The 25,537-nt window shown below is 34.7% G+C and overlaps 2 protein-coding genes across 4 annotated transcripts; one reads left to right on the plus strand and one right to left on the minus strand.

Annotated features, from left to right (window-relative positions):
• Window positions 1–2,014: 2,014 nt before the first annotated feature.
• On the plus strand, window positions 2,015–8,754 carry LOC113337127. Of its 3 annotated transcripts, XM_026582806.1 has the most exons (10): window positions 2,015–2,127; window positions 3,111–3,228; window positions 5,382–5,499; window positions 6,020–6,058; window positions 6,917–7,007; window positions 7,295–7,380; window positions 7,478–7,545; window positions 7,633–7,667; window positions 8,187–8,338; window positions 8,462–8,754. In XM_026582806.1, the coding sequence occupies exons 5-10, from the start codon at window positions 6,926–6,928 to the stop codon at window positions 8,486–8,488; spliced, it is 450 nt and encodes a 149-aa protein (XP_026438591.1). In that variant the 5' UTR covers window positions 2,015–2,127; window positions 3,111–3,228; window positions 5,382–5,499; window positions 6,020–6,058; window positions 6,917–6,925; the 3' UTR covers window positions 8,489–8,754. The 3 variants fall into 3 exon arrangements, with proteins under 3 accessions (XP_026438591.1, XP_026438592.1, XP_026438593.1); XM_026582807.1 differs by lacking the exon at window positions 6,917–7,007; XM_026582808.1 differs by lacking the exons at window positions 6,020–6,058; window positions 6,917–7,007.
• A 9,697-nt stretch (window positions 8,755–18,451) lies between these two features.
• LOC113337209 lies at window positions 18,452–18,910 on the minus strand. Its single transcript, XM_026582910.1, has one exon. The coding sequence runs from the start codon at window positions 18,908–18,910 to the stop codon at window positions 18,452–18,454; it is 459 nt and encodes a 152-aa protein (XP_026438695.1).
• Window positions 18,911–25,537: the final 6,627 nt, after the last annotated feature.

Raw genomic sequence — 25,537 nt, forward strand, 5'->3', positions numbered from 1 at the left:
GTACTCCCAGGAGACAAATACCTCTAATGCTTGCATGCAAAATGCTTCAATTCATCTACGGTTGTCAAAGTATTAACAGGAAAAGCAGCAGAATGCTCACCATGACTCAAAACAACATGGATAACCTTCTCAGACATATTTGATAGCCCTAAATATTACAAAACAAATGATAATAAACATTTGAAGCTTCAAATCACAATTTCAGATTTGAATAACCTAAAACTTAAACAGTATATAGGAAGTACACATTTAATAAAAGCCAGAACATCAAACAACAGTAAAACTAAATCAAATACTCTTAAGAATCTTACTTGAACAACATAATTGAATAAATCATAAGCTTATGATCTAATGCTTAAGAATCTTACTTGAACAACATAATTGAATAAATCATAAGCTTATGATCTAATATTAGTTTGATTTCTTAACATGCATCATAAAACTAAAATCATCATCAAAAAACAGTAATCAAAATCAAAAGATAAAATATAAGAAAAATAAAAACAAGAACATACTAATAAGAAGTAACAAATCAAATTCATATCATCAACTCATAAAATCAATTCATAAAATCAAAACAACTAACCTAAAACTTAAACAGTGTACATGAGAGTACACATTTAATAAAAGCCAGAACATCAAATAACAGTAAAAATAAATCAAATAATCCATCGATTAAGCTTAAAAATCTTACTTGAACAACATAATTGAACAAATCAGAAGCCTACGATCTAATATTAGTTCGATTTCGTAACATGCATCATAAACTAAAATCATCATCAAAAAAAAAAGTAATCAAAATCATTTAGCGAAAATTAAAAAAACTAAAATATAACAAAAATAAAAACAAGAACATACAAATAATAAGAAGTAACATATCAATTCATATCATCAATTCATAAAATCAACTCATAAAATCAAAAAAACTAAATATCGGAAAAGAAATACAACGATGAAGCAAAAAGAAAACTAACTTGAAGAGAATTCTACTGCAGAAAAGATCAAAAACCTCTATGAATCTGTTAAATAACCTCTGCAATTTATCAATCGCCTCAAAAATTCTTCTCCAAAATTCTCTCCGAAACTGTTTTTGAGATCCAAAAATTTCGATTTCAAATACTGCTTATATATGTGAAATCGGCTAAAGGGTATTTACGGGATATTGGCAGTCGATAAAATTGGAATCGTGGATGGGTTTTGGACTAACTCGTTCATATTTGGGCTAAACTGTGGGAGGCGGGGCTTTTTTGGATTAGAGAATACTAGGCCTGAGATGGGTGGACTAAAGCGTTCCAAGCCCAGTAACTTTGGGACTAAACGTCAATTCTTAGGTAGAAAAGAGGGTTATTTGATCAAGGACTTTAACATGGAAGATTGGAATCCTGTAAGAGCAAGTCTTATGGTGGAAGAGTTCAATCTTCCATATTCCACGCCACCTCAGCATTTGAAACTGTGGATGGAAGTGCAAGTCTAGTGGTGGAATAATAGAAAAGCTAATCAGAATAGCGCTAAAAAAACGCTAATCAGAATAGCGCTTTTTCTCTCAGCCATTAGATTTTCAAGAGCTAATCTTAAATCTACGGATAAAAAAAAGCGCTAATCAGAAAAGCGCTCAAAGCTATTCTGAATAGCGTTGAGCGCTATTCTGATTAGTGTTTTTTGTCTTCTACTGCGCTATTCAGAACAGCGTTCCACCATACCTTCCACGAAACCTTGGAACCCTGCTTGGATTTTCCATGGAAAACACCAATTTCGAAGCCATTAGATGACATTCCATGGTTTTTCCACGCTTGGAATTGCTTGGAGTCCAACATAAAACTTGCTCTAAAGGGCGAAAACCAAAATACTAAAATGCATAATAGCCGCCAATTTAACACGTGTTATAATCTAATCTTATCAGATTTAAACCATCAGACGGCTCAAACTCAATGATGTTTTTTCTTTTGGTGCACCGAAGTTTGTCTCTACTACATGACTTGCGTTTTAATTTTTTCTTTTTCAATTTTTTTCGTCACTTGGTTTATTCAATTGATCTTTTATTCTTTCTCCAGTGAAAAGAAAAGAAAGGAGAACAGTGTCCGCAATCGAGGCGAATCGAAGAATTGGAGTGATAATTCGTCCAAACATGTAAGTAAATCGAATCATTTTCTTATTAAATTATAGTATTCTTAGTGTCAATTTGTTAATTGATTGAATTTTGAATTCTAGGGTTTATAGGGTTTCTTCTTAAATTGATTGGGGGTTTTGGTGTTTAACTGTGATTAATGTTGATAAGGTTTATAGTAGTTTGTTAATATGATTAATGTTGGATACAGCTGGTCTGTACTGCTTTCTTATATTATATTATCTTTTGTGTTAATTTGTTAATTGATTGAATTTTGAATTCTAGGGTTTATATTAGTTTGAGGGTTTTGGTGTTTAATTGTGAACATGTTTCAAAGATTGTGAATGTTTTATATGATTAATATTGGATACAGCTGGTCTCTTAGATTTTGATGTGTGAAACTCTCATGGATGGTTTGATAGAGTTGTATTAGCAGCAGGGGAGCAAGACTAGATTTCTGTAAACTCTCTTTTATTAGCATTTCTTGCTCAAGTTTTACAAGGATAGAGCAGTGCCTATCTATAGGCTTACAATTGCCGACCTGGACTGTACCTAGATTTTTCTAGAGACACTGCTAACTTATCCTTTTGACTGACCTTACTAGTTTTACTCAGCAGACTCTAGTATTTTCTTAGACGACTTGGTACGTGCTGGAATTATCCAGATTTCAACCTTTCACGTTAGAGAACTGACTTACACTGGCTAACCTATAGATAATTCCATTAACTCCCGCATTTAGACAACTAACTAGATTCTTCCAATCTCATTTTGGACTTCATTTGGACATTACCAATTATGACATTCCAACATGGTCTCTGTTTATTTTTTTCGTTGTTGTTTATTTGTGATTTTTCTTCAAGTTAGATCACTCAACAATGTGACCTGAGCATGGATATAATGCCTTCTTTTGATCCATTCCAAATGTTCTAAAAACCTGTATTAATATTATGTCCACTCAAATTGCTCCAATTCTCATCGCACCTTGGTCGTGTTGAAATTTTTGCAGATGGTAAATAGAGTTTGGAGGCAATCCTACTTCAAGGAAAACATTTCTGCTTGAATCCAAGGTTGTCCAATCATTTCAAAGAGAGTGAATGATTGTATTTCGAAGATAGACAATCTTGGTAAGCACGACACTAACCTTTTCTCTGGTTTTGTAACCTGCTTGTGGAAGTTGTTTTTGTGCTTCTTATTCTCTTGCGAAATAATTATTTAGATCACCTTTACCTTAGAAACATAAGAATACCAGCTTTGTTTTGTTCTGTATTCGAGTCATCTATTTCCATTCTAACATGGTCTAGGCAGGATATGAAGTTAATGTCGTTGAAAATCTTAGCTCTTGTATCTTTGGACCATTGAAAGAAGAACCGGCTTCTTTACTTTTTTTTTTTTTTTTTTATTGTTGCTCTAATTGTTCTGTTTCTATATTTCATTTCATGAAACAGACGTAATGTTTGTACAAACTATAAAACAATTTTGCTGACTCAGTGCCTTAGATTTATACTGGTCAGAATCAAATTTTAGACGTTTTGTTCTATACTTAATGTCTGATTTGTCTTTCCGTCCAAAGTTACTAACTCAAAGAATTCAGACTAGTAAAACTAATCTAAACAGCTAGAAATCTTACTCACAAGTTCAGCTAGAAATCTTACTCACAAGTTCTCAAATTAGAGTTGTCAACTGACTAGAACATTAAGTTCAGGAAATTGGTGTGCCCGCCACTCGGAGAAAACACTACTAGGAGAGTTTCCATATTGGGAACATAGAGTGGACTTATTGTACTTTTCATACCAAGTGTACAATCAATGTTCTGATACCAAGGATTTTGGTTGGTGATTAATGTTGATTTTAAATTCACTAGACTATAAACCAAATCATGTTTTACATTTCCACCTATCAACGAGAACACATACTTAGATGCTATAATGCAAACAGAAAGTATATGAATGAATGTGGCGATAAAACGGACTGCATAATCGCATTCGCCTTTACAGAAATTTTACGTATTTAGCTAGGTAGAAAGTTCAAATGATTCATTAGTCTATTCTATGAGTCTGACCAGCTTGACCTAGGGATAAAGTAAAGTGCTCTAGACTTGGATACTACTACGGTATACTGGATGTTGCCGTCCACTATTGTCACCTTGCATCAGATGCAATATTAGACAACTTGTTTCTGGGTCAATGAGGAGTTCCCTTCTGTGTGGCTGCAGCAAAAGGATCCTCATAATGATAAACTAGGGTTTATTACTCTTGCTTCATTCTTGGAATGAACTGGTCTTACTGTGAGTAATCACTCCCTATGATGTGTAGTTTATATGCGTATATAATTGTTGGCATAGAGGAGAGTTCAGTTGTTGTACTGAATCTATAGATATAGAAAGGCAAGTTGGTATACAGAAAACCGTAGCTACAATTGCAGAATAAATATTCCTTTCAATCCGTTGTATTCTATTGGGATTGAATTGATTACAGAGCTTGTCATACATGCCCTGGTCAGCTTTGACTTCATATGCTCAACATATTCTTTCTTAGTAGCAATCAATATCTAGGTTACAAATTATAGCAATCAATATCTAGGTTATAAATTAGACATAGATTAACATCACACACGGTTCAGAAATGTACTGTAATTTTTTTATGGTCCCGTGGCATCATAAACAACAAGACCTCTATCATTCTAGATAAGTAGAGGCTGTAGAGCTTCATGATTGACTCGGTATAGCACATTGTCAATTTTCTGTTCGTGTTGGGTTAGACTGTTTTTCAGCAAATCGGTTGCCTTGCAGTCATGGTCAGAAAAACTGTCAGCTAGTCTTTCTGACTCTGTGAACAGATGTTCAACTACTCTCAGTCAGGTGGCAAAACTAGACAACTAGTCAGGCTCTTTGGTTTGCAACATATTTTTCTAACAAAGATTGTCAGGCACCCAGGCTCTCAACTTAGAATTAAACACAACAGTATAGCTTTTAAATGGAAGACCCACTTTTGCATTTACTATCTTCTCTATCTCTCTCACCTTGTTATCTGTGATTAATGTTGATAGGTTTATAGTAATTTGTTAATATGATTAATGTTGGATACAGCTGGTCTCTACTGCTTTTTTTTTTTGTTTTTATTTTGCTTAATTGTGATTTTTCTTCAGATTAGAGCACGGATATAATGATTTCTGTCTTCTTTTGATCTATTGGAGTTGTTCTAAAAACATGTATTATTATTATGTCCACTCAAATTACTCCAATTCTCATTGCATCTTGGTTGGGTTGAAATTTTTGCAGATGGTGAATACAGTTTGGAGGCAATCCTGAAACTGCAAGGAAAGAAAACATTATTGCTTGAATCCAAGTTTTCCCAATCGTTTCAAAGAGAGTGGCATTTAGAAGATAGAAAATCTTGGTAAGTACGGTACTAACCTTTTCCCTGGTTTTGGAAGGAAAAAGATGAAATTGTTCAACCTGCTTGTGGAAATTGTTTTTGTGCTTCTCATTCTCTTGCGAAATAACATAAGACTACCAGCATTGTTTTGTTCTGTATTCGAGTCTTCTCTTTCCAATCTAACATGCTCTAGGCAGGATACAAAATTAATGTCGTTAAAATCTTAACTCTTGTATCTTTTGCACTATTGAAAGAAGAATTGGCTTCTTTACATAGGTTGTTTTTATTGTTGCTCTAATTGTACAAAGTATAAAGCTATCTTGCTGACTCAGTGCCTAATTCTTACACTGGTCAGAACCAAATATCAGACCTTTTGTTTTATGTGTTTGTTGTGTGTGATTTGTGTTTCAGTCCAAACGTTTCTAACTCAAAAAATTAAAACTAGTCAAACGAATATAAACAGCTAGAAATCTTACTTACAAGTTCACAATTAGAGTTGTCAATTAACTAGAATATTAAGTTCAGGTTTTTTTACTTCCAGGAGAGAAGCAAAGGGGAAGAAGATTGTTGCTTTGGGAAGGTATAATCTTATCTCATGTACTGTTTATGTACGAAATTAGGTTTGCACTTTTTTCTGCACATAATCTAGAGTCTAAACATATTGGTATTCGATTTATAATGTTTATAATTCGCTAGACTTTAAACCAAATCATGTTTTTCATTTCCACTTATCAACGGGAACACATATTTAGATGCTATAATGCAAACAGAAAGTATATGAATGAATGTGGCAACGAAAGGGACCCCATAATCACATTGGCCATTACAGAAATTTTATGTATGTAGCTAAGTAGAAAGTTCAAATGATTCATTAGTCTATTCTATGAGTCTGACCAGCTTGACCTAGGTATATAGTTGAGATGTTCAAGTGCAGACGAGATATTAGATAATTTTAGTTTACAATTTTTTCCCGTCCGAATTATTTTCTGGCTTAGTGAGGAGTTCCCTTCTGTGTGTCTCCCTCAAAAGGATCCACATAGTGATGAACCAGGGTTTATTACTCTTGCTTCATTCTTGGAATGAACAGGTCTGTAGTGCGAGTAGTCACGCCCTGTGATGTGTAGTTTATATACCTATACAATTGTTGGCATAAGGGAGAGTTAAGTTGTTTTACTGAATCTGTAGATATAGAAAAGCAAGTTGGTAAACAACAAGACCTCTATCATTCTAGATTCTACTGCAATAAATAAGTAAAGGCTGTAGAGCATCATGATTGACTGGGTATTAATCTTCCCCGATGAGTTATTGATTGTCGTCCATTCTCTGCTCATGTTAGTTTGAGACAAGGCACTGAGCAATAGCATTGTCATTTTTCTGTTTGTGTTGGATTAGACTATTTTTCTACTCTGAGAAAATTGATTGCCTCTTCTAATTGCAGTTTATTTTCATGGACAACAAAACTGTCAGATCTTTTTCTGTCAGTCTTTCTGACTCTGTGACTGAACAGATGTTCATGTACTCTCAGTCAGGTGGCAAAACAATGCTTAATTCAGTAGACTACTAGTCACTAGTCAGGCTCTTTGGTTCGCAATGCATTTTTATAACAAAGATTGTCAGGCACCCAGGCTTTCAATTTAGAACTAAACACAATAGTATGGGTGTTAAATGCAAGACCCACTTTTGCATTTACTGTGTTCTCTATCTCGCAACTTGTTACTTGTTAGGGTTAGTGTTGAGTACCCAGAAAAATCCGTATGACTTTTTAGTTCCTCAATGTTTTATTCCTATGATCTTTAACATGTTTCGTGAAATCTAGGGAGACTTAAAGCCATTTTTTGTGAAAGCATGGAACAATCGGCATCTATAATTGGTGACATCAAACTGCTTAAGAATGAAGTTGTGGTAAGAATTCTGTTTTGTTTTACCTTGTTAATCAATTATTACTACTATTGATTTTCCTTAATGCTCTAAAAGTGCTGTAATGATTTGATACTATCAGAGGGGATCTTTATCCAAAGAACAAATAGCGGAGAGACTTCATCTTATGGAACTTTCTCTTGCATACTTGTAAGATATCTTCTCCCTTATTGGTTAACCTAATCTAGTACTAATGACGATAAGATTCTGACCATACTTGGACTTATTTTATTTCAGGAAAGAGAAAGAGAATGAGAAAGAGGCCAAGGAAGGTAACTATATTTTTCTCTTTCACTCGAGGCTTAATTTTGTGAATTGTTAAATGGATGCTTGTTGTTACGAGGATATATCAAATTTCATTTGTTCGTGTAACTGTTGATCCTGTAGAACGGAAAATGTTGGAGAAAGTTAATATACATGCTCTATAGAACCCAAAAATGACTAACACAAATATATGTCGGTATAGTTGGGAGGTTGAGGAATTAGTTCTAACTGGCCTATTTGATCAAATGTGTCGTTGCGTCCAGCTTAATTTGTTAAGAGAATGCTTATAAATACAATGCATTTGCTTACTGCCGTGATTTTTTTTGGATATCTGAATACTGAATAAGGACTTTTCGTCCATTCAGTATTATTTAAGCGGCATGTCTCTTCATTGTATTGACTTCGAAAGATGAGACTTACCACTGTCCGACATACTTGTATAATTATGTTACTAAATAAGATATTTTTTAGCTTATAAGGAAAGCTCTATTTAGTAAGAATCTCTTTTTATTTTAATATGTTTTCAGAAGTTGAGAAAGGGTTAAGGCAACGCATTAAGAATGTTAATGAGGATCTGGAAAAAATTGATAAATCAGAAATTGAGTCAAGGAAAGACACAAACACGTCTTTGGATGATATCCGATTGAGGAATATGATGTTTCAAAGCTTCGTATTTGGGGTAAACTTATTCTCGGAGTCTCAAACTTTTTGATGAAAAATATGATGATTTTAAGTTTTCATTAATTTTCTTGATTTTCACATTCCTTGCATATATGACGCGTAAGTTTTCATGTTTTTTTAGGCGTACCAGGAAGAAGCAGAAGTTTAGTGCTTTGGATTTTCACGAGGGAAAGAGTTTCTGGTGTTGGAGCTAGTGGCAGTTGAGGCATGAAGCTTGCGACGGCAACACTTTGTTTTAGAATGAGAAAGAGATGTTGTTAGTTCAAGTCATTGAAAACTTTGTTTTTCTTGCTTTTGATCCTTATTCAATTGCTTCCAGATTTCTTAAATTGATCCCATATTCAACACTTGCTTGGAATACTGGTTTATTCTCTGCATTTTAGTAATATAACACGCCAGGAACTTAATTGTTACTACTTGTTTAAATAACGTAACTGGTTGGAAACAAATCTACAGAATCCTCTACTAGATTTGAAGTTAAGACTAGACGAACACAGTTGACAAGTTACTGTGTTCACAAGATGTTGCAGTACAGTGATGATACCAGTGTCCTCAGTTGACATGTTAGCCAAAAAATGTAGATATATTTTTTAACTCTACTGCACTAAATCTAAGGGGCTCGCAGTACCTGTAATGACATTTTATCTACGGTTCTCTATCATCTTCATGGTGAATTTTTACCACTATACTACAGCCTCGTTTCTGTTATTCAAATATTCAGCTCTTGATTTATGTCGTTGACTAAAAAACAAATCGTGAAAAAAAAGAACGAAATAAATGTGGCCGCTGGGATTCGAGCCAAAGTTTAATGAAGTTTGGTTGGTTCGTAAACTTCACCATATTTTGCGAATCAACTGAACTGAGCTTATATATGCATATATGTAATTAGGCAAGCGTTCGGTTAAAGTAAAAATTTAACAATTTTTGCGATCCAACCGAACTGCACTTGCAAATGCATATACAGAATTAGCCCATAGTTCGGTTAAAAGTATTTTTTGCGAATGAACCGAATTTTTTGCGACGAAACCGAATATTTTGCGACGTAACCGAACTAAAAGTTCGGCTGAGACATTTTTTTTTGCGACGTAACCGAACCTGTCTATGGAAAAAAAAAACTCCATTAAACCTCTCTGCAACTTCCATTTTTAACTCATTTTGATGATTACTTCTCATTTTTCAACCAAAAACGAATGACAAGCAATGAGTTTGTGAGAATATCTTTGTTAATGATTTAAATTAAGCTATATATATATAGGTGGTGGTGGTTGGTGGTGGTAACCGGAGGTGGTGGTGGTAATCGGTTGTTGTTGGTGGTGGTAATTGGCGGTGGTGGGTTAATGTTAATTAGGGCAAATGTTAATTAGGATAAGGGGAAAATTGGCAAACTCATGACTTTAGGACACCCCTTATCATTGTAGGATATGTGGCCTTAAAAATCAATGGTCCCAAAAAAAAAAAACATAGGTCCCCAAAAAATGATTGGAAATTAGAAAAGAAGAGTGTTAAGGTAAGTTCAATAAAATCAGACTACAACAGTACACAGAGACAATTTCATGTTGCAGGGATAAGGCTTTGCTGCATATTGGAAGGACTGATAACCAAAAAAACAGCGTATTCCAAAACTCGCCTTTAAATTGAAAATTTTGCATATATATAACATTTACCAGATTTAAATAAAGACTATGCATTGTCTGCTCAGATCTACCCAGTACAATTATATAGATTTAACTTACAAAGGAAGAAGTAGGGGGCTGGAGTGTCTTACATCTTACAACAGAAAGTGCGGTAGTATCAGAAACAAAGGAAGAAGAGAGTTCCTGCCAAGAGTAAGAAACAAAGAGACCACAAAAAACAAGACAGAAAAACAAGACTAGATTGGAGGGCAGAATTAAAGCAAATAAAATTCCCATATAACAATATAATGCAGATATAAAGCAGTGTTGAGTTGTGGATGGACCAAAAATACTGTTGAAAAGATAATTTCCCATCTAGCCTCCTAATAAAAAAAGGAAAAGAATTTTGAAAATTAATTAACTGATCGTTAGAAACGACCACTAAAGGTTATCTGTCGCATGCACAAAATTGCACGCTGCAAAAGCTACGAACAAATTTGTAAAGGGAACATTACTTAAATACCCTTACTATAGGGCCCCTTCCGAAATACCCTTATCATCTTTTACAAATATCTCTAGGCATGAAAAAACCCAAACCCGAATTTCAAGTTTACCAAAATAACCTTTAAATAAATATAAAGAATCAGGAGAAAAAAACGGTCACCCATTAATTCATTTCTTCTTCTTATCTCCTTCTCTCACTCTCTTTCCTCTCTCATTCTAGATCGAAAAAATTGAAAAAATTCAAAAAAAAAATGAAAAAACTGCAACAAATCCACTACAAAACTAGAAAAAAACTGAAACAAAACCAATTAATTGTTATAGAAGACAACAAAGAGTAGATTAGTTCAGAGATTTTGCAAAAATCTAACCACAAAAACGAAGCAACAAATCAACAAAAACTTTCAGAAGAACAAATGAAGGTAATCAAAGATTCGATGTTTGAATGAAGTTTGAATTTCAGTTGATTTCAGTTTTTAGGGTTTAATACATGATTTATCTTCAAAAAAAGAGTTCGGTTCATTTGATTTCAGTTTTGAAATAGTTCGATACTGATATCTTCCAGATTCAAACTGATTTTCTTTGATTTTGTTGCACGTAATGAAAGAAAACAAAATCAACTGATTCTGTTGGTATTATTGATACTAATTTCATTCAATTTGATGTTGTATGTGATGAAAAGACAAATCGAACTGCTTCCCTCTGTTGGTGTTTAAGGAAATGTTTCTGCTAGTGAAAACAAATAAGTAAAGGTAATAAACCTGCTGGTGATACTAATTTCATTCTATTTACTTTGTTCTACTTCATAGTTACTTTGTTCCATTATGTTGAAATAGAAATGTAGTTAAATAATATTCCCTAGTTTATTTTGAATCTCTGAAATCATTCTATAGGAAAAAGGTATTTTACTACATATTTGGAAGCAGCTGGTACTAGTTGACTTTGTATGTTTTTAATGATGACTGAAACATGTTATTAGTCCATTTTGCTAGTTTTTGACTTCATTTATAGGCAAATCCTTCTAGTTTATCCCATATTTGGAAGCAACTTAAGATAGTTATCTAGTTGTTCCCATATTTGCAAGCAACTGGTAGTAGTTGCCTTCACATTTTACTACTGGTTTTCAACTAATGCTAGTTGTTCATATATTTTGAAGCAACTGGTAGTATTTGCCTTCATATTTTGAGTCAGTTTTGCATCTATGCCTTATAAGTTGAAAACTAGTACTTGTTGTATTCCTTTGGAATGCCTTATGAATGCAATGGAACATGTTAAATGGTTCTGAAGACATCCCGTACTATTTGTTAGTGGACTTATGCTAGTTGTTCCAATTATGTTCTGAAATGAATTGTGCTTTTGGAAGCAACTGGTACTAGTTGCCTTTGTATTTTGGAGGCAACTTATTCTAGTTGATCCCAATCTTTGTGATTGTACTTCTTCTATGCTTTAATATTGTTTTTAAACTTGTTTTTAAATTTGTTTTTAAACTTGCTTTTAATGATGACTGAAACATGTTATTAGTCAATTATGCTAGTTTTTAACTTCATTTGTAGAGGAAACTCCTTCTAGTTTCTCCCATATTTGGAAGCAACTTAAGATAGTTATGCTAGTTATTCCCATATTTGGAAGCAATTGGTAGAATTTTCCTTCATATGGTTCTGAAAAACATCATGTATTAGTATTTGTTGTAAGCTGTTGAATGCAATGGAACATGTAAAATGGTTCTGAAGACATCCTGTACTATTTGTTAGTGGACTTATGCTAGTTGTTCCAATTATGTTCTGAAATGAATTGTGCTTTTGGAAGCAACTGGTACTAGTTGCCTTTGTATTTTGGAGGCAACTTATGCTAGTTGTTCCTAGTCTTTGTGATTGTACTTCTTCTATGCTTTTAACTTAATCTAAGAGTCATATTTTTGAAGTTCCTCCTATATATGGAGACAACTTGAATTAGTTAGTTGTATTGAGATATCATGCTAATTATTTCTATTGACTGAATAACAGTAGCATGAAGAGGACATCACCAAGGTTGAAGGCAATGCCAACCAACTCTGCAAAGAATGCTCCCAGCAACGAAGCAACGAAAACTGCTGATATAGTTCAACACGGAAAAGGTATGAAAAGAAAACTTATAAATCTTCTTTTAATTAGGTATCTGTATCTGAGTAATAGATGTTAATGGGATAGCTTGCATGATTGCAGGTAAAAAGAAGAAGTTAGAAACAACATTAGCATATAAATCTGGATTATTACCATTGTTAGATATGAGTTACTACTTGTATAAGTATTGAAAGACAAGCCAACACATGTGAAAGCCTTAAGAGAGTCTCCGTATTGGGGTTTATTTGAACCATTCTTCAAAGAAGAAGAAGAAAACAGGCCTTCAAAAGACGTAACATATGAAAGAGATGTATACACTAAGATTCCTCAATCTATAGAGATGCTTCTCAGTTTCCATGATAGTGTAGTAGTGAGGAATAAGGTGGAAGTGGGATTTGTTTTAAATAAGAAGGTTTATGTTCCAACAGTAGATGACTTTGTTGTTTTCTTCAATGTGCAAAGAAGTCCTGAAGATGATGAGTGGAAGAAAAAATTAAGTAAAGTAACTAAAGAGCACATAAATTTATTGCATAAACATTTCCCCCCAGTAGAAGGCAAAGAATACAAAATTACAAGGTAACAGATCGATATGGTGTTGAGAAAAGAAGCTGAAAATGGAAAGGACCCGGCTTTGCTTCTGATTTTCTTTGGCATGTGATTGTGCACCGTGTTCTTCTTCACGGATACTAGTGGAGGCTACTTTACCCATAGATGGTTGCCATACTTGTTCTCCATGCATAGAGTGTCGTGGCCAGACCACATAATGAAATATCTGATGGATGATGTAAATAAACCAAAAGGAAAAGATGGTCTTAAACGTGTACCTGGGTGCATACCACTTTTGTTGGTAAAAAAGAAATGAAATTTTTTTGACAAGATAATCTTGATCTAAAATGTTTTGAGAAACTTGACTAACATTTTAATTTTTTTTTTGCAGTATTGGTTTTTGGAGCATAACAACTACCTAGCAAAGCGACAAGGATTTGAACATTCCACTCCAAGATTCACCAGGTGGCACCAACTCGATTTGTGCAACAAGTTGATGGTAGAAAGGAAAGATAAAGACGGGAATATGGTATTCCCAGGAGGATTTACTGTAAGTAAATATTCTTATGCTACTTTAGTGAATCTCGGAGTTGAATATTATGAAACAACATATGTGGAAGCAACTTGCTCAAGTTGTCTCCATAAAATGAAAGCAACTTGATCAAGTTTGCTCCATAAATGAAGGAAACTTGATCTAGTTGGTTTCGGAAGTTGAAGCAAAAAGTTTTCTCAAGTTGTATATTAACTTGCGACTGATTTTGAAGGAAAAAATGCAGACTAATTTGGAACTCTTCAGTTTACAGATGGCATTCGAGACGAACTGACACCACATGAGCAAAGACTGACTCAATTGAGAGAATTGGTAGAAGAATTATAAATAGAAAAGGCATTCAACAACCTGTTGTACGATTTACTTGAAGAAGAGAGGCCAAATGCCAAATTCCCTGAAGCCGAAAATTTCTTACTCCAAGAGATCTACTATAGGATTAAAGGGAGAGATGAGTTCTTAAGAAAGTTCATTGCTGACAACAACTTCCTTCGGAGCGTTTATGAAGCCAACGAGGATAATATTAATTTGAGAGATGATCAAAAGCAACAAATGGTTGACGTTTACAAGAACTTTCAGGATTGGGAGGATTTGAAAAACACACAAGAAAACATCTCAAGGGAGAAGAAGTACAAGCAGTGGAGCGCAATATTTTATGGTAGAAGAATCAACCGACAGTCTTCCGAAAATGTAAACGAGGAAGAAGCTAATGCAGGAGACACTTCAGCAACATAAAAAGTAGCTGAGGAAATCGGTGAAACTGATAAAGAAGATAATGTACGTGACAATGATGGAGTCAATTTAAATGCTGATGAGACAGTGCAGGTGAACGAAGAAGAAATCGCTCAAGATGATAGACAACAAAATGAAGTTGTTCAAGATCACCAACAGTTATCAGGAGATGAATCTGAAGTTCCTAAAGATGATTTAGTTGAAACTGAGAAAGAAGAAGATAAAAAAGAAAATGAAAATCACCACATGAACCAAACAGAAAATGAGGAAGAATCTGTACCAGAAAAGGAGGTTGTTGAGGAAGTCAAGGCGACAGAAAATGCAGATGAGACAATGCACATGAGCGAAGAAAATTCTATTGCTGAATCAGCAACACCAATAACTATAGTAAAGCCAATATTTGACATAAAAGATTCAACTGAGGTAGACATGCCCGATAGTTTGGATGAGTTGATGGAGAATGTGGATATAAACGAGATAACTCAAAAATATTTTGCTAACATAAAGCAAGAGCAAAGAAATAGAGAGACACAAGAACCAGTTAGAGAGGAAGGAGAAAAGAGGACTCCAGTTGCACAAGTTGAGAAAGAGCATGCATCCGAAAGGTAAGATGCATTTACTTTAGTCTTATGTTACTTTAGACTTGTTAGAGTAGATTATTATTTAATGCAACTTGTTTGAATTGTCCAAGTTTATTCTTGAATGCAACTTGTTAAGAGTAGATTATAATTAGCACATGACACTAGAATGCAACTTGTTTTATTAAATACACGTGAAAGCCAAGTTTGCTCAATATGTTAAAGCAACTTGTTCAAGTTGTATTAACTTATGGAAGAAACTTCATGAAGTTGCTTTCAGTTGTATCAATATATTAGAAGCAACTTTCTCCCAGTTGTGTCCAAAATGTGGGAGCAACTTCCTCAAATTGCCCCAACTACTTGCTTTCGAATGTTTGTTGTGTTTTAAATGAAATTTTTAATGAATTTGCAGGGAAGTAGCATACACTCAGACTGCACCAAGCAAGAACAAAGAATGTGCACAAGACAACTCCAATGAAAAGACATGTCCAGTTGAAATGGAGGAAGAGTAAGAAAAGAGAAGCACAAATGCAATGGAGGAAGACAAAGTTGAAAGAACAAGTGCAGTTGAAATGGATGAGGAACCAGTTAGAGACGATAAAGAAAGGACAACTCCAAATAATCAAGAAATTGTAACAGAAAGGTAGATTCATTCATTTTTAAGAGTAGATTGCTAAATTTAGTAGTAAATAATTCTTGGATTGAAGCAACTTGCTTCAAGTTGTCTCCATATGTGGAAGCAACTTGCTCATGTTGTCTCCATATGTTTAGGAATCAACTTATTCAATTCGGAAGCAACTTGCTTCAAGTTGTCTCCATATGTTTAGGAAGCAACTTGCTTCAGGTTGTCTCCATACGTGGAAGCAACTTCCTTAAAGTTGTCTCCTCTACTTTTTTTTCAGTGTACTATGTTTTTAATGAATTTTTTCCTTTAATCCAAATTGCAGGCAAGTAGCATATTCTACCCAAGAGAATGAGGGTGCTAAGAAAAAAGCAGATGAAATGGCTATTGTTCAACACACTCCAACATGCATGAAAAACCAATCCTTTGAAGGTCCAACTTTTGATTTGCATTTGGATTCTCCGGAAGCACCAGTCCCATCTTCTCAGATAATTGAACAACCAAAAGCAGACAAAGAGAGTGACTTATCATAAACTGAAGAGTAAGAGGCTGAAGAGAAAGCTGAAGAGAAAGCTGAAGAGAAATCTGATGTTGGTTCTATTATTAAAAGAGTTAAGAACGATCCAAGGGATAGGAAGAGGAAGGGATTAGGAGATGGATTCATTGGAACAGGTTTACACCGAAAGAAGAACAAGAAACAACATGACAATGGAGTTATTGTCTTGGAAACAATCGAGTACATCGATCCAATACCTCCTCAACAAAAACCACTCAAGCGTGCAAAAAGTCTTAAGCTTTGGGGAGATTGCAACAAAGATCAACAAAACATACTCCATGAATTATGCGAGGATGCCATGGAAGGGTAGAAAACACTAATCCTTTTATACTTCTAGTTTTAGTATCGACTTTGGGTTTTATTTCTCGCAGTTACTTCAATTTTTCAATATTGATGTTTGCTGCTAGTAATGCAATATTGATGTTTGCAAATCTTAATAATGATGTTTGTTGTGTTGTTGGATTATGCAGGAAAACGGCTTATGGTGATCCTAATAATGAGTATCACATTCAGAAACAGTTCATCCAAAATCTATTGGATGATCTCTATATCGATAGTGACATCGTAGAATTCTACAAAAGTATTCTGAAATAGAAGATGGAAAAATTTTATGCCGATAATCCATACAACAAGCATGTAATATTAAATACCAATCTTTTGGTAAGTCATGTTTTCATCTGATAAATTACACACTAGTTAGTATTAACAGATTGCATGTTATTTTGACTTGTAAAACCTTTTTGCAGAAATAAAATGTATGTATCTTTTTGTTTTTTAAAAACTTTTTCAATGATGCAGAGATACGTGCAATTAGCCATGGAAAACAGGGACGATAATGCAATAGAAACAAGTTTAGTAGCAGATTATGTTAGGGCTAATTACAAGTTGGATTCCAAGAACAAAATGATGATGTTTACACTGTGCATGAACTCCCACTGGGTGTTGCTGGTATTACACGAAGGAGTCTGGAAGATATGCAACTCTATGAGTCAGAGTCCATTGTTGTCACGTCAGCTGCATACACTTACAAAGCCACTGAGAAAAGTTCTAAATGAGATTGGACATCGAGAAAAAGGTGGTAATGAAATTTTTCATACACTGAAGGTTCCTAAAGTGCTTCAACAACAAGAACACCCTGACTGCGCAATATTTGTTTGTGTTTTTATGAAGATGTTGGTGAAATACCGAGAATTCGGTGTTCTGGAAGGAAGAAAGAAGAACCAATACATTGGCCACTTTAACAGAAAAAGGATCAAGATGGCATTCTGTATACTGGATGCAAATGATGAATGAAAGAAACCGAAAGGCACAAATTCGAGTCAGATTGTGATATATTCCCAAAAGTACTAAATGACAGAGACAACTTGTTAGTATTACCTAGAATTATCTGATTGAACCACATTTGTTAGTATTATCTAGTATTATTCTGATTGAACTACAGATTACTATTGGTTGTTAACATTATGTTGGTATTATCTAATTAAAGTACACTTCTTAATATTGTCTAGTTAAAGTTTGAATGGTTTGATTATTTCCCTTGATTATGTTAAATGTTGCAATATTTCTATATGGTTACAGGTTTGCATAGGTAAAAAATACAGAGAGACAACTTGCATAAGTTTTTCCCAGAAAGGAAGCAACTAGAACAAGTTGTCTCCATAAAATGGAAGAAACTTGCAAAAGTTGTTCCCAGAATGGAAGCAACTAGAACAAGTTGTCTCCATAGAATGGAAGCAACTTGCAGAATCTGTGAACATAACCAATAAAGAAAATAATATTACAGACCGAAATCATTTGTAATCCCTTCCATTCTTGATTATCTTCAGTTTTGTAATGTTTCTACATGGTTACAGGTTTGCATAGGTAAAAATTACAAAGAGAAAACTTGCAGAAGTTGTTCCCAGAATGGAAGCAACTAGAACAAGTTGTCTCCATAAAGTGGAAGCAAAATGCAGAATCTGTGGACATAACCAACAAAGAAAATACTATTACAGACAAAAATCATTTCATAACAACTGCAGAACAACTAAGAATGTAACATTATCAATTAATAAGTCAAAACCAAGTTCACATAAGCATGAATCACAAGTTCAGTAAAACATGAAAAAAAGGTTCAGAAAAACATAAAACAAACTGGAACAAATGAAAAAAGATGACAAGACTAATGCAGTTGAGAGATTTCATTGGACATCATCCTGTATAACCTTCCAATCCTAGACTGGTTCTTGAATATTGGTGGGAGAGGGGCCAATGGAGCACTACGGCATGTTCTACGATTATGGTATACAAGCATTCCACAACGTCCACACTTTCTCTTCTAGCGAAATTTCTCACCGTAACTGCATTTACGAACAAAGTTTGTTCTTCCAACTTGTGTTCCAACAGGGGGAGGCATGACATATTTATTACGAGAAATATTATCCGTCTTGTCTCCGTCAGGAATGGGATAGATAGGTTTTGAGTAAAGACCTCTGCAGTATTCGGCAGTGTAGTAAGGAGTGATGTGCTTGTATACCTCTTCCTCATCAATCTGCACCGTAGCTTTCATGGAATGACTGCAGGGGAAGCTGTGTTTTTTCCACCACTGAAAAGTGCAAGTCTGGGAGTCCAAGTCTACAGTATGCTTCCCGGTATTAGTTATGATCTCAAATACCTTTTCACTGGCTCGAAGCACCTTGTATCTATGACAATCAGTAATCCTCTTGTCTAACCTTGCTTGCATCTTAGGGGTAAGTCTTGTAGTCCATCTGCTAGCTGCAAGCTTCCTCTTCCACATTGTCTCAATTGTCCGATAACGAATACATTCAATCAACTCGATCGCTTTCAGTCGCTTTTCGTGCCTAATCAAGCTGTTAAAGCTTTAAACTACATTGGATGTAAGTTCTCCATACCTTTCCCCAAGAAACTCATGAGCAGCCCAGTTCTTTAGTGGGATCTTGTTCATCTACTCAATAATAGAGAACAACTTCAGATTGACCATGCTTGAAACTGCCTTCAAAAATTGCTCCTTGGTGACAACACTGTAGCATTGCTCAAATAACTTGATAGTAGTTTGTCTACTCTTGCCTTTGCTAACTGGAATATTTCCTTTCACATGGTACGAGCAATATGAGTGAAAATCATCCGTAAAGATTTCAGGAACAGTGTTCAAAAGTCTAGTTCCACGATCAGATATGATGGTCAACGGACGATCAGCCTCGACAATTCCCTTCAAATTTTCCAGAAACCAGCGCCAATTATCACTATTTTCACCAGAAACAATCTCAAAGGAAATTGGAAATATCTCTTCAAATAAAAAGAAACAAGCATGTTTCGAATTACACAGTGGAAGAAACCACAAAAAGTTGTCTACTGAAAAAAAGGAACCAACTAGCACAAGTTGTATCCAAAAATGGAAGCAACTTGGTCAAGTTGGTTTCAAAATTCTGAAAGTTGTTTCACAAAAATCTAAACCTACAACAACATCAATCTAGACAAGAAACTTAAAAACAAAAGTATACGGTTGCTATAAATTTTCTACCAAAGGTTTCTCTCCATAATTTGAAACAAAAAAATGTAAAACCACAGATAAAAACACAAAAAATAAAGAAACAGATCATAAAAAAGAGAGGGAGGAAAGAAAATGCATGATACCTTGGTTGCCAGTTTTCCCACAAGCTACCATAAGACCACCCCTGAACTTTCCAGTAAGAAACGTAACATCTATTATCAGCATAGGACGACAATACTTATTGAACCCTGTAATGCAAGATTCAAAAGCAATAAAAAACCTCTCAAACTGCCGGTTTTGAGCATTAAACTCAAAGTTGATGAGGCTTCCAGGATTATAACGCTTCACGGCTTCTTCATACCACAGGAAGACAAAATACGACTTGATATCATCTCCCCAAATATATTATTTGCAAAATTTCAGTCCACGATATGCTTGATGGTAGCTGAGGTCGACTTGATACTCTCTGAAAAACAAATCTTGAATGTCAGTAGCTGATTTCTGCTTAGTTGAAACTCTAATATCATCTTTTATGATTTTCTTGATAAAAGTCTTCGTCATTCGAAGTTTTTAAGGATCAGAGCACGCCAAACCACAATAATGCGCCGATATAAAAGAACTTGCACTTAAAAGCAAGGCCTTTTGGGAGTTCCAACGATGAGTGGAACCTCCATTTACATCCTTTTTCTTCTTTGAAAAAGCAACAAACGGTATAACGCTTCCGATCACTCTTCACAGGTTTGAATTTGTGCCCACTCTCCACTTGATACTTCATAATGACATCACATACTTCTTCGTTCCCTCCCTCAAACTTCTGACCAACACCGATAATAATTCTAGCCCAAGCATCACACTTCCTTGGTTCTCTTATGGATAATTGATTCATTGAAACATCTCCAGTCGTGTCTTCAATAAAATCCAAACTGTCAGTTGAAGCACAACTTGAAGAAGATGAAGAAGAAGCAACACATGAAGAAGACGAAGAAGGAGTTTCGAACTGAACATTTAACTTCAAAACTTCTATTCTCTTAGATTGACAGTATATAAAAAGAAAATTTAAATCTAAATCAGACCGAACAGTTTGAAGTACACCATTAACATCAGAAAGAATCGCAAATGGGACTTGAGAAAGAATACTCCAAGAACGTAACACAACAGTTTGCAACTCCTTGAAAGTAGTTGATTCTGAAATAACACGAAAGATGCTTAAGTTGCAAAATTTAATCTCTGCGACAACCATATTTACCTGACAAAAAAAAAGAAACTCACTAAATTGCAAAGGATACAAGTTGCGAAAACCATATTTACCACCACAGGTTGTTTGGAGAAAATATTGAAAGAAACCAACTAAACTTGTTTCCACAACTAGAAGCAACTAACACAGGTTGTTTGGAGAAAATATTGAAAGCAACCAACCAAAGTTGTTTCCACAACCAGAAGCAACTACCAATAGTTGTTTTCAGAAATGGAAGCAACTTGGACAAGTTGTCCTGAGATTCAATATGTGTTTTCAATAACAACGACATTCAATATAAACACATTGACAAGCTACGTTGCTTGTATTCACTAACACAATGTAATCAGGTTTGAACAACTACATGTCCTGAGATTCAATATGTAATTCAGTATGTCCTGTAGCTTAAAATTTGGTCATGACGCAAATCACTCAGGGCTACGCCCCTCGTGAGAAGTATATTCAGGGCAATCAGTGGAAAAAGTTTAAAGTATACACATCAAAAACTATATTGTTGTATATGTAACAGGTTCAACAACTTTGTATCAGAAAAACCAAAAACACCAACAATACACATCAAAAATTAAAAACATGACCTAATCTTTGGTAATCAAAAACTAAAAACAACTACATTGTTAGGTTATCAGTTTCATTGTGTTTCAAAATGATAATCATAAATTGGAAAAAAGATTTATTCAAAAGTTACAAATATGTCAAATTCACGATTAATATATAACAAACAATTTCTATATTACAAAAGTAAATCTTACATGTTAACGAGATTGAACTTGAATAATGAGAAGAAATCAAATCGTGTGATCTCTGAAAATAAAGAATCAAGCTTCCTAATATATCTGCAATCGATGATTTAATCAAATCCAATAACGAATTAAGCTTCGTAAGATCTATGCAATCGAAAACTGAAGTAGGTCTTCAGATTCAATGATCGAATATGCAAACACTTCTGATTTCATTTGAATTCAAAACCGACTATGAAATGTCTTTTCAGTTGAAGAACAATTATTCTGGAACAGAATTAATGGAGAGTCTTCTTCGTCAGTGGAGAATAAACCAATCTTACTATGAAACTACTTCACTGATTTCAATTGATTCAACCACATTGAAGATTCAAATCTGCATGTTTCTTTTTCAGTGGAGAATAACCAAATCTTACTCTGAAAACTGGTTAATCGATTTCGATTGATTCAATTCTCAGCTTTCTTTCGATTGATTCAGTTCTCAAATCTTACTCTGAGCTCTTTCTGAAAATTGTTCTCTCTGAAATTTTTTTATTTTCGAAAAAACTGAAAACGAAACCTATATATGTTCGGACATATTAAATGTTGTGGAGGTTAAAAACGGGCTTTAACTTGTTAAAGATATTCATCTCATTGTGAAGTTGCCCCTTGAGGATGTTCGTGCTAAGCCCATGGACACCAGGGTAATAATAACATTCCCACATTTGTAAATCGATAAGTTGATCTTCCTTTTATTTTTGTAAAATCTATAAAGTGTACAGCTCCCATTATGTAAAACAAGAAAGAAATATCACTGAATACAAAAGTCTTTTTTAATTCAAAATTTCTGCACAGATTGAGTAAGAGATAATTGCATCATAATGGTTGGAGTGTAGCTCGGCCTCGGTCTAAGTGATTATGGGTACAGTTGGAATTCATGGTTAAGTAGTCTTATAATACGTCAGTTTGGTGCAAATCTGGAAGGTGCACTTGGATACAAGTCTAGTAAATCTGTAAATGTGTTGGTTTAGTTAAACGAAGAACAGGCATACGAGGACCCTTCTCAATTGCTCAAATTTTATTTTTTGCTCCAACCTCAGGAAGAGTTTAGAATAAAAGTTTTGTCTAGCAAGAAAGTTGATTAATACTCAAAATAAACAATAAGTTGAAAGTTGATTACCATTTATGTTCTCAGCTCTACCACTGAATTGGTATAACCGAATCTGCTGCATCCAAAGAGACAAGACTATGAGTATGAATTGCTATTGTGTATAGATGTTTCTCAGATGTCTCCCGTTTAAACACCTTCCAAGTACGTAAACGCAGACTGTAAACATACCATTCGCCATTTAAGCTGTGCCAAGGATATAGAATGAATTCTGCCGACTTCTTAACGTAGTCAATTATTCTCAAAGAATTCCAATACTTGCGAACTGGAGACGACGTCATTAAGTGTTTTTTATCCCAACGCTTGGTATTGTAGTCAAAGACCCATATGACTGCCAGTTCAGGGTCAATAGACGACAAAGGATCAAATAAGCCTAATTCGCCATCCAAATCAAAAAGTTTAAAATCTTGGCATGACTTATTATATGGCATAACGACTTCTATGGTACTAAATTCCTCGGTTTCTAAATTGAATGATAATATATAGTTCGCCGGGCTAGAGTAAACATCGTTCTCCACCCAATACAAGGCACGGTTTACCATCCAGTAAAACGTTCTGTTAACAAATACAGGTAATCTACTTCTACATGGAGCATAAGAGCAGCTACCAACACTTCTTCCCTGCTTAGTTCTTAAATTAAGAATCTGATAGGCCCAAATCTTCGTACCAAGTAACAGATGCACACAAATCACTTCGTACTCCTTTTTGCGTGGATGGAAGTAAAATCCACAAACCCATGTTTCTGGGTCTCGACGGACCGCCCACAGTTCGCTAGATGCTGGAATAAGGCCTGGCGGGGAATTCACAATAACTTGTTCCTTTGTAATCGGATTCCAAATACAGAAAATCGCTGGATCCGACACTGTATTGAATAAAAGGAACCCATCGTATGAACCGCAAATAAAAAGTCGCCCCTTGCAATTCCATGATCTAAGATCCAAGCTTGTGGCCTCCTCAATATTACTGCAATATCTGTTACATGGAATAGCATCAAAAAGGAAAAGTTTGATGTTATTGTCAATGGATGAACGAGATTGCGCAACAATGGTTGGAGTAGCTGGGCGTCGGTCTAGGTGGATACGCCTAAAGTAGGGATCCGTGGTTAATTGATATAATAAGCCATTTGGATTAGTTTGCTGCCAGATCTGGAAGATGGATTTTGCTGGAAGCCGACTAAGTATGTTGGAGATGATATCAGAAGGAGGATGAGGGATAGGACGACTCTTCTCAATTGCTTTAATCAATTCAGGGAGTTCTAAAAAAGAACGTCTATTAAGTGTGTTGGTGATGATATCAGCAGGAACATTAGGGTTCACGACAAAATCCTCTTCATTTTCTTCAACACTATCCTCGGTTTTATTTTTTGTTGACGATAAATCACGATACTTAATCGGTTGAAGACAATCCTTTGATTTCTTTGAAAATAATTTACAACACTTACCCCAAAGGATTGGAACCCAAGCAATACATGGATGTTGTTTACCCATGCATTCATCAGTTATATAAATCAATCCGGAAAAGATTGAAAAAAACAAAAGAAAGACGATGAAGGACAAGAGATTTTTAACTGATATTCCAAAAGATGGTACACAACACTATATATTTATACCTCTAGACTTTGTGTTCTAAAAAGATTCTTAGAGTCCTCAAGTGCATTAAACGCTTACACTTGTTGGCAATAATCCTTCTCTCTTATTTGGAAAACACAAACACAAACTCTAAAAATAAAAACCAGCGAAGAGCAAGTCTCTAGAAAATTTCAAACCTCTCAACAACTAGCTCACGATAGACACATGGATTATATTACATAAGAATCGGAAAAAAAAAATTATTGTTGTCTAAAAAGAATCTCTTGAAAGTGATCACCGTAGGTTTGGTGCTTTTCCCTCTAAGAAAACATATCTTGTTCACGAAGCACGTAACATCATATGTTATGCTTTTAATTTCTTTGTTTAATGTCTTGTATGTTTGACTACGTGAGTCTTGAGTTTCTTTTCATGTTTGTTCACTTCTTGAATGATTCTACGGAAGAATGGTGAAACTTCAGACTACAAATAAAATGTGATCGAAGCATGCATCTGTGAATTGGTTTTCCGTTTCCGTTCATCAAGTTAGTTTGCGCTTGAAGGAATTCCCTGAAGTTGATCCGCGTACAAGGTTTTCTCAACAAAAAGAATTTCTAGTGTGTTTATGCTATATAATTGTATGTTGAGAAATTTCATTCACATATACTCCCTCCGCTCTTTTTAATAGGTCAGTTTCTATAAATAAAAGTTTCAAAAAAATAGGCCAGTTTACTAATGGGGAAAGTCAAATGTTATTTTAATTTTTTGGGACCACTTTTCTCTTAACTTCTTTTGATGACAAGTGTCATGTGGACCACTTCGCTTTACTTCTTTTGCTAACAAGTGTCACGGAGACCATTTCATTTCACTTCTTTTATTGACAAGTGTCATGAGAACCACTTTCAATGATTACTTCTCTTAATTTCCTTAAATTTCGCTAAAAACAAAAACTGGCCTATAAAAAAAAACGAAGTGAGTATAATTTTCAGGCGAAACAATAATTTTGGCAAAAGAAAAGATAACAACATACCATAAGGTAGATGTTAAGAATTGGTATAATAATTTGTCGTAGCTTTCTCATTCATCATATTCATATTTATACATGACCAATACTTGGGACTCAAGGAATAATAACCCTTTCCAAAGACAGACCGGACTGAGACCGTGCACAGGGGTCTCAAATTAGCAACTGACCCTATGGGTCTTTAT

Source organism: Papaver somniferum, unplaced genomic scaffold, assembly GCF_003573695.1.
Source record: "Papaver somniferum cultivar HN1 unplaced genomic scaffold, ASM357369v1 unplaced-scaffold_158, whole genome shotgun sequence".
Taxonomy (NCBI): domain Eukaryota; kingdom Viridiplantae; phylum Streptophyta; class Magnoliopsida; order Ranunculales; family Papaveraceae; genus Papaver; species Papaver somniferum.

Coding starts and splice junctions, on each gene's coding strand:
- LOC113337127 (XM_026582806.1), top strand. CDS start 6,926: ATGGACAACAAAACTGTCAGATCTTTTTCTGTCAGTCTTTCTGACTCT. Junction 7,668..8,186: donor TGAGAAAGAGGCCAAGGAAG/GTAACTATATTT, acceptor ATATGTTTTCAG/AAGTTGAGAAAGGGTTAAGG. Junction 8,339..8,461: donor TTCAAAGCTTCGTATTTGGG/GTAAACTTATTC, acceptor ATGTTTTTTTAG/GCGTACCAGGAAGAAGCAGA.
- LOC113337209 (XM_026582910.1), bottom strand. CDS start 18,910: ATGTGGAAGAGGAAGCTTGCAGCTAGCAGATGGACTACAAGACTTACC.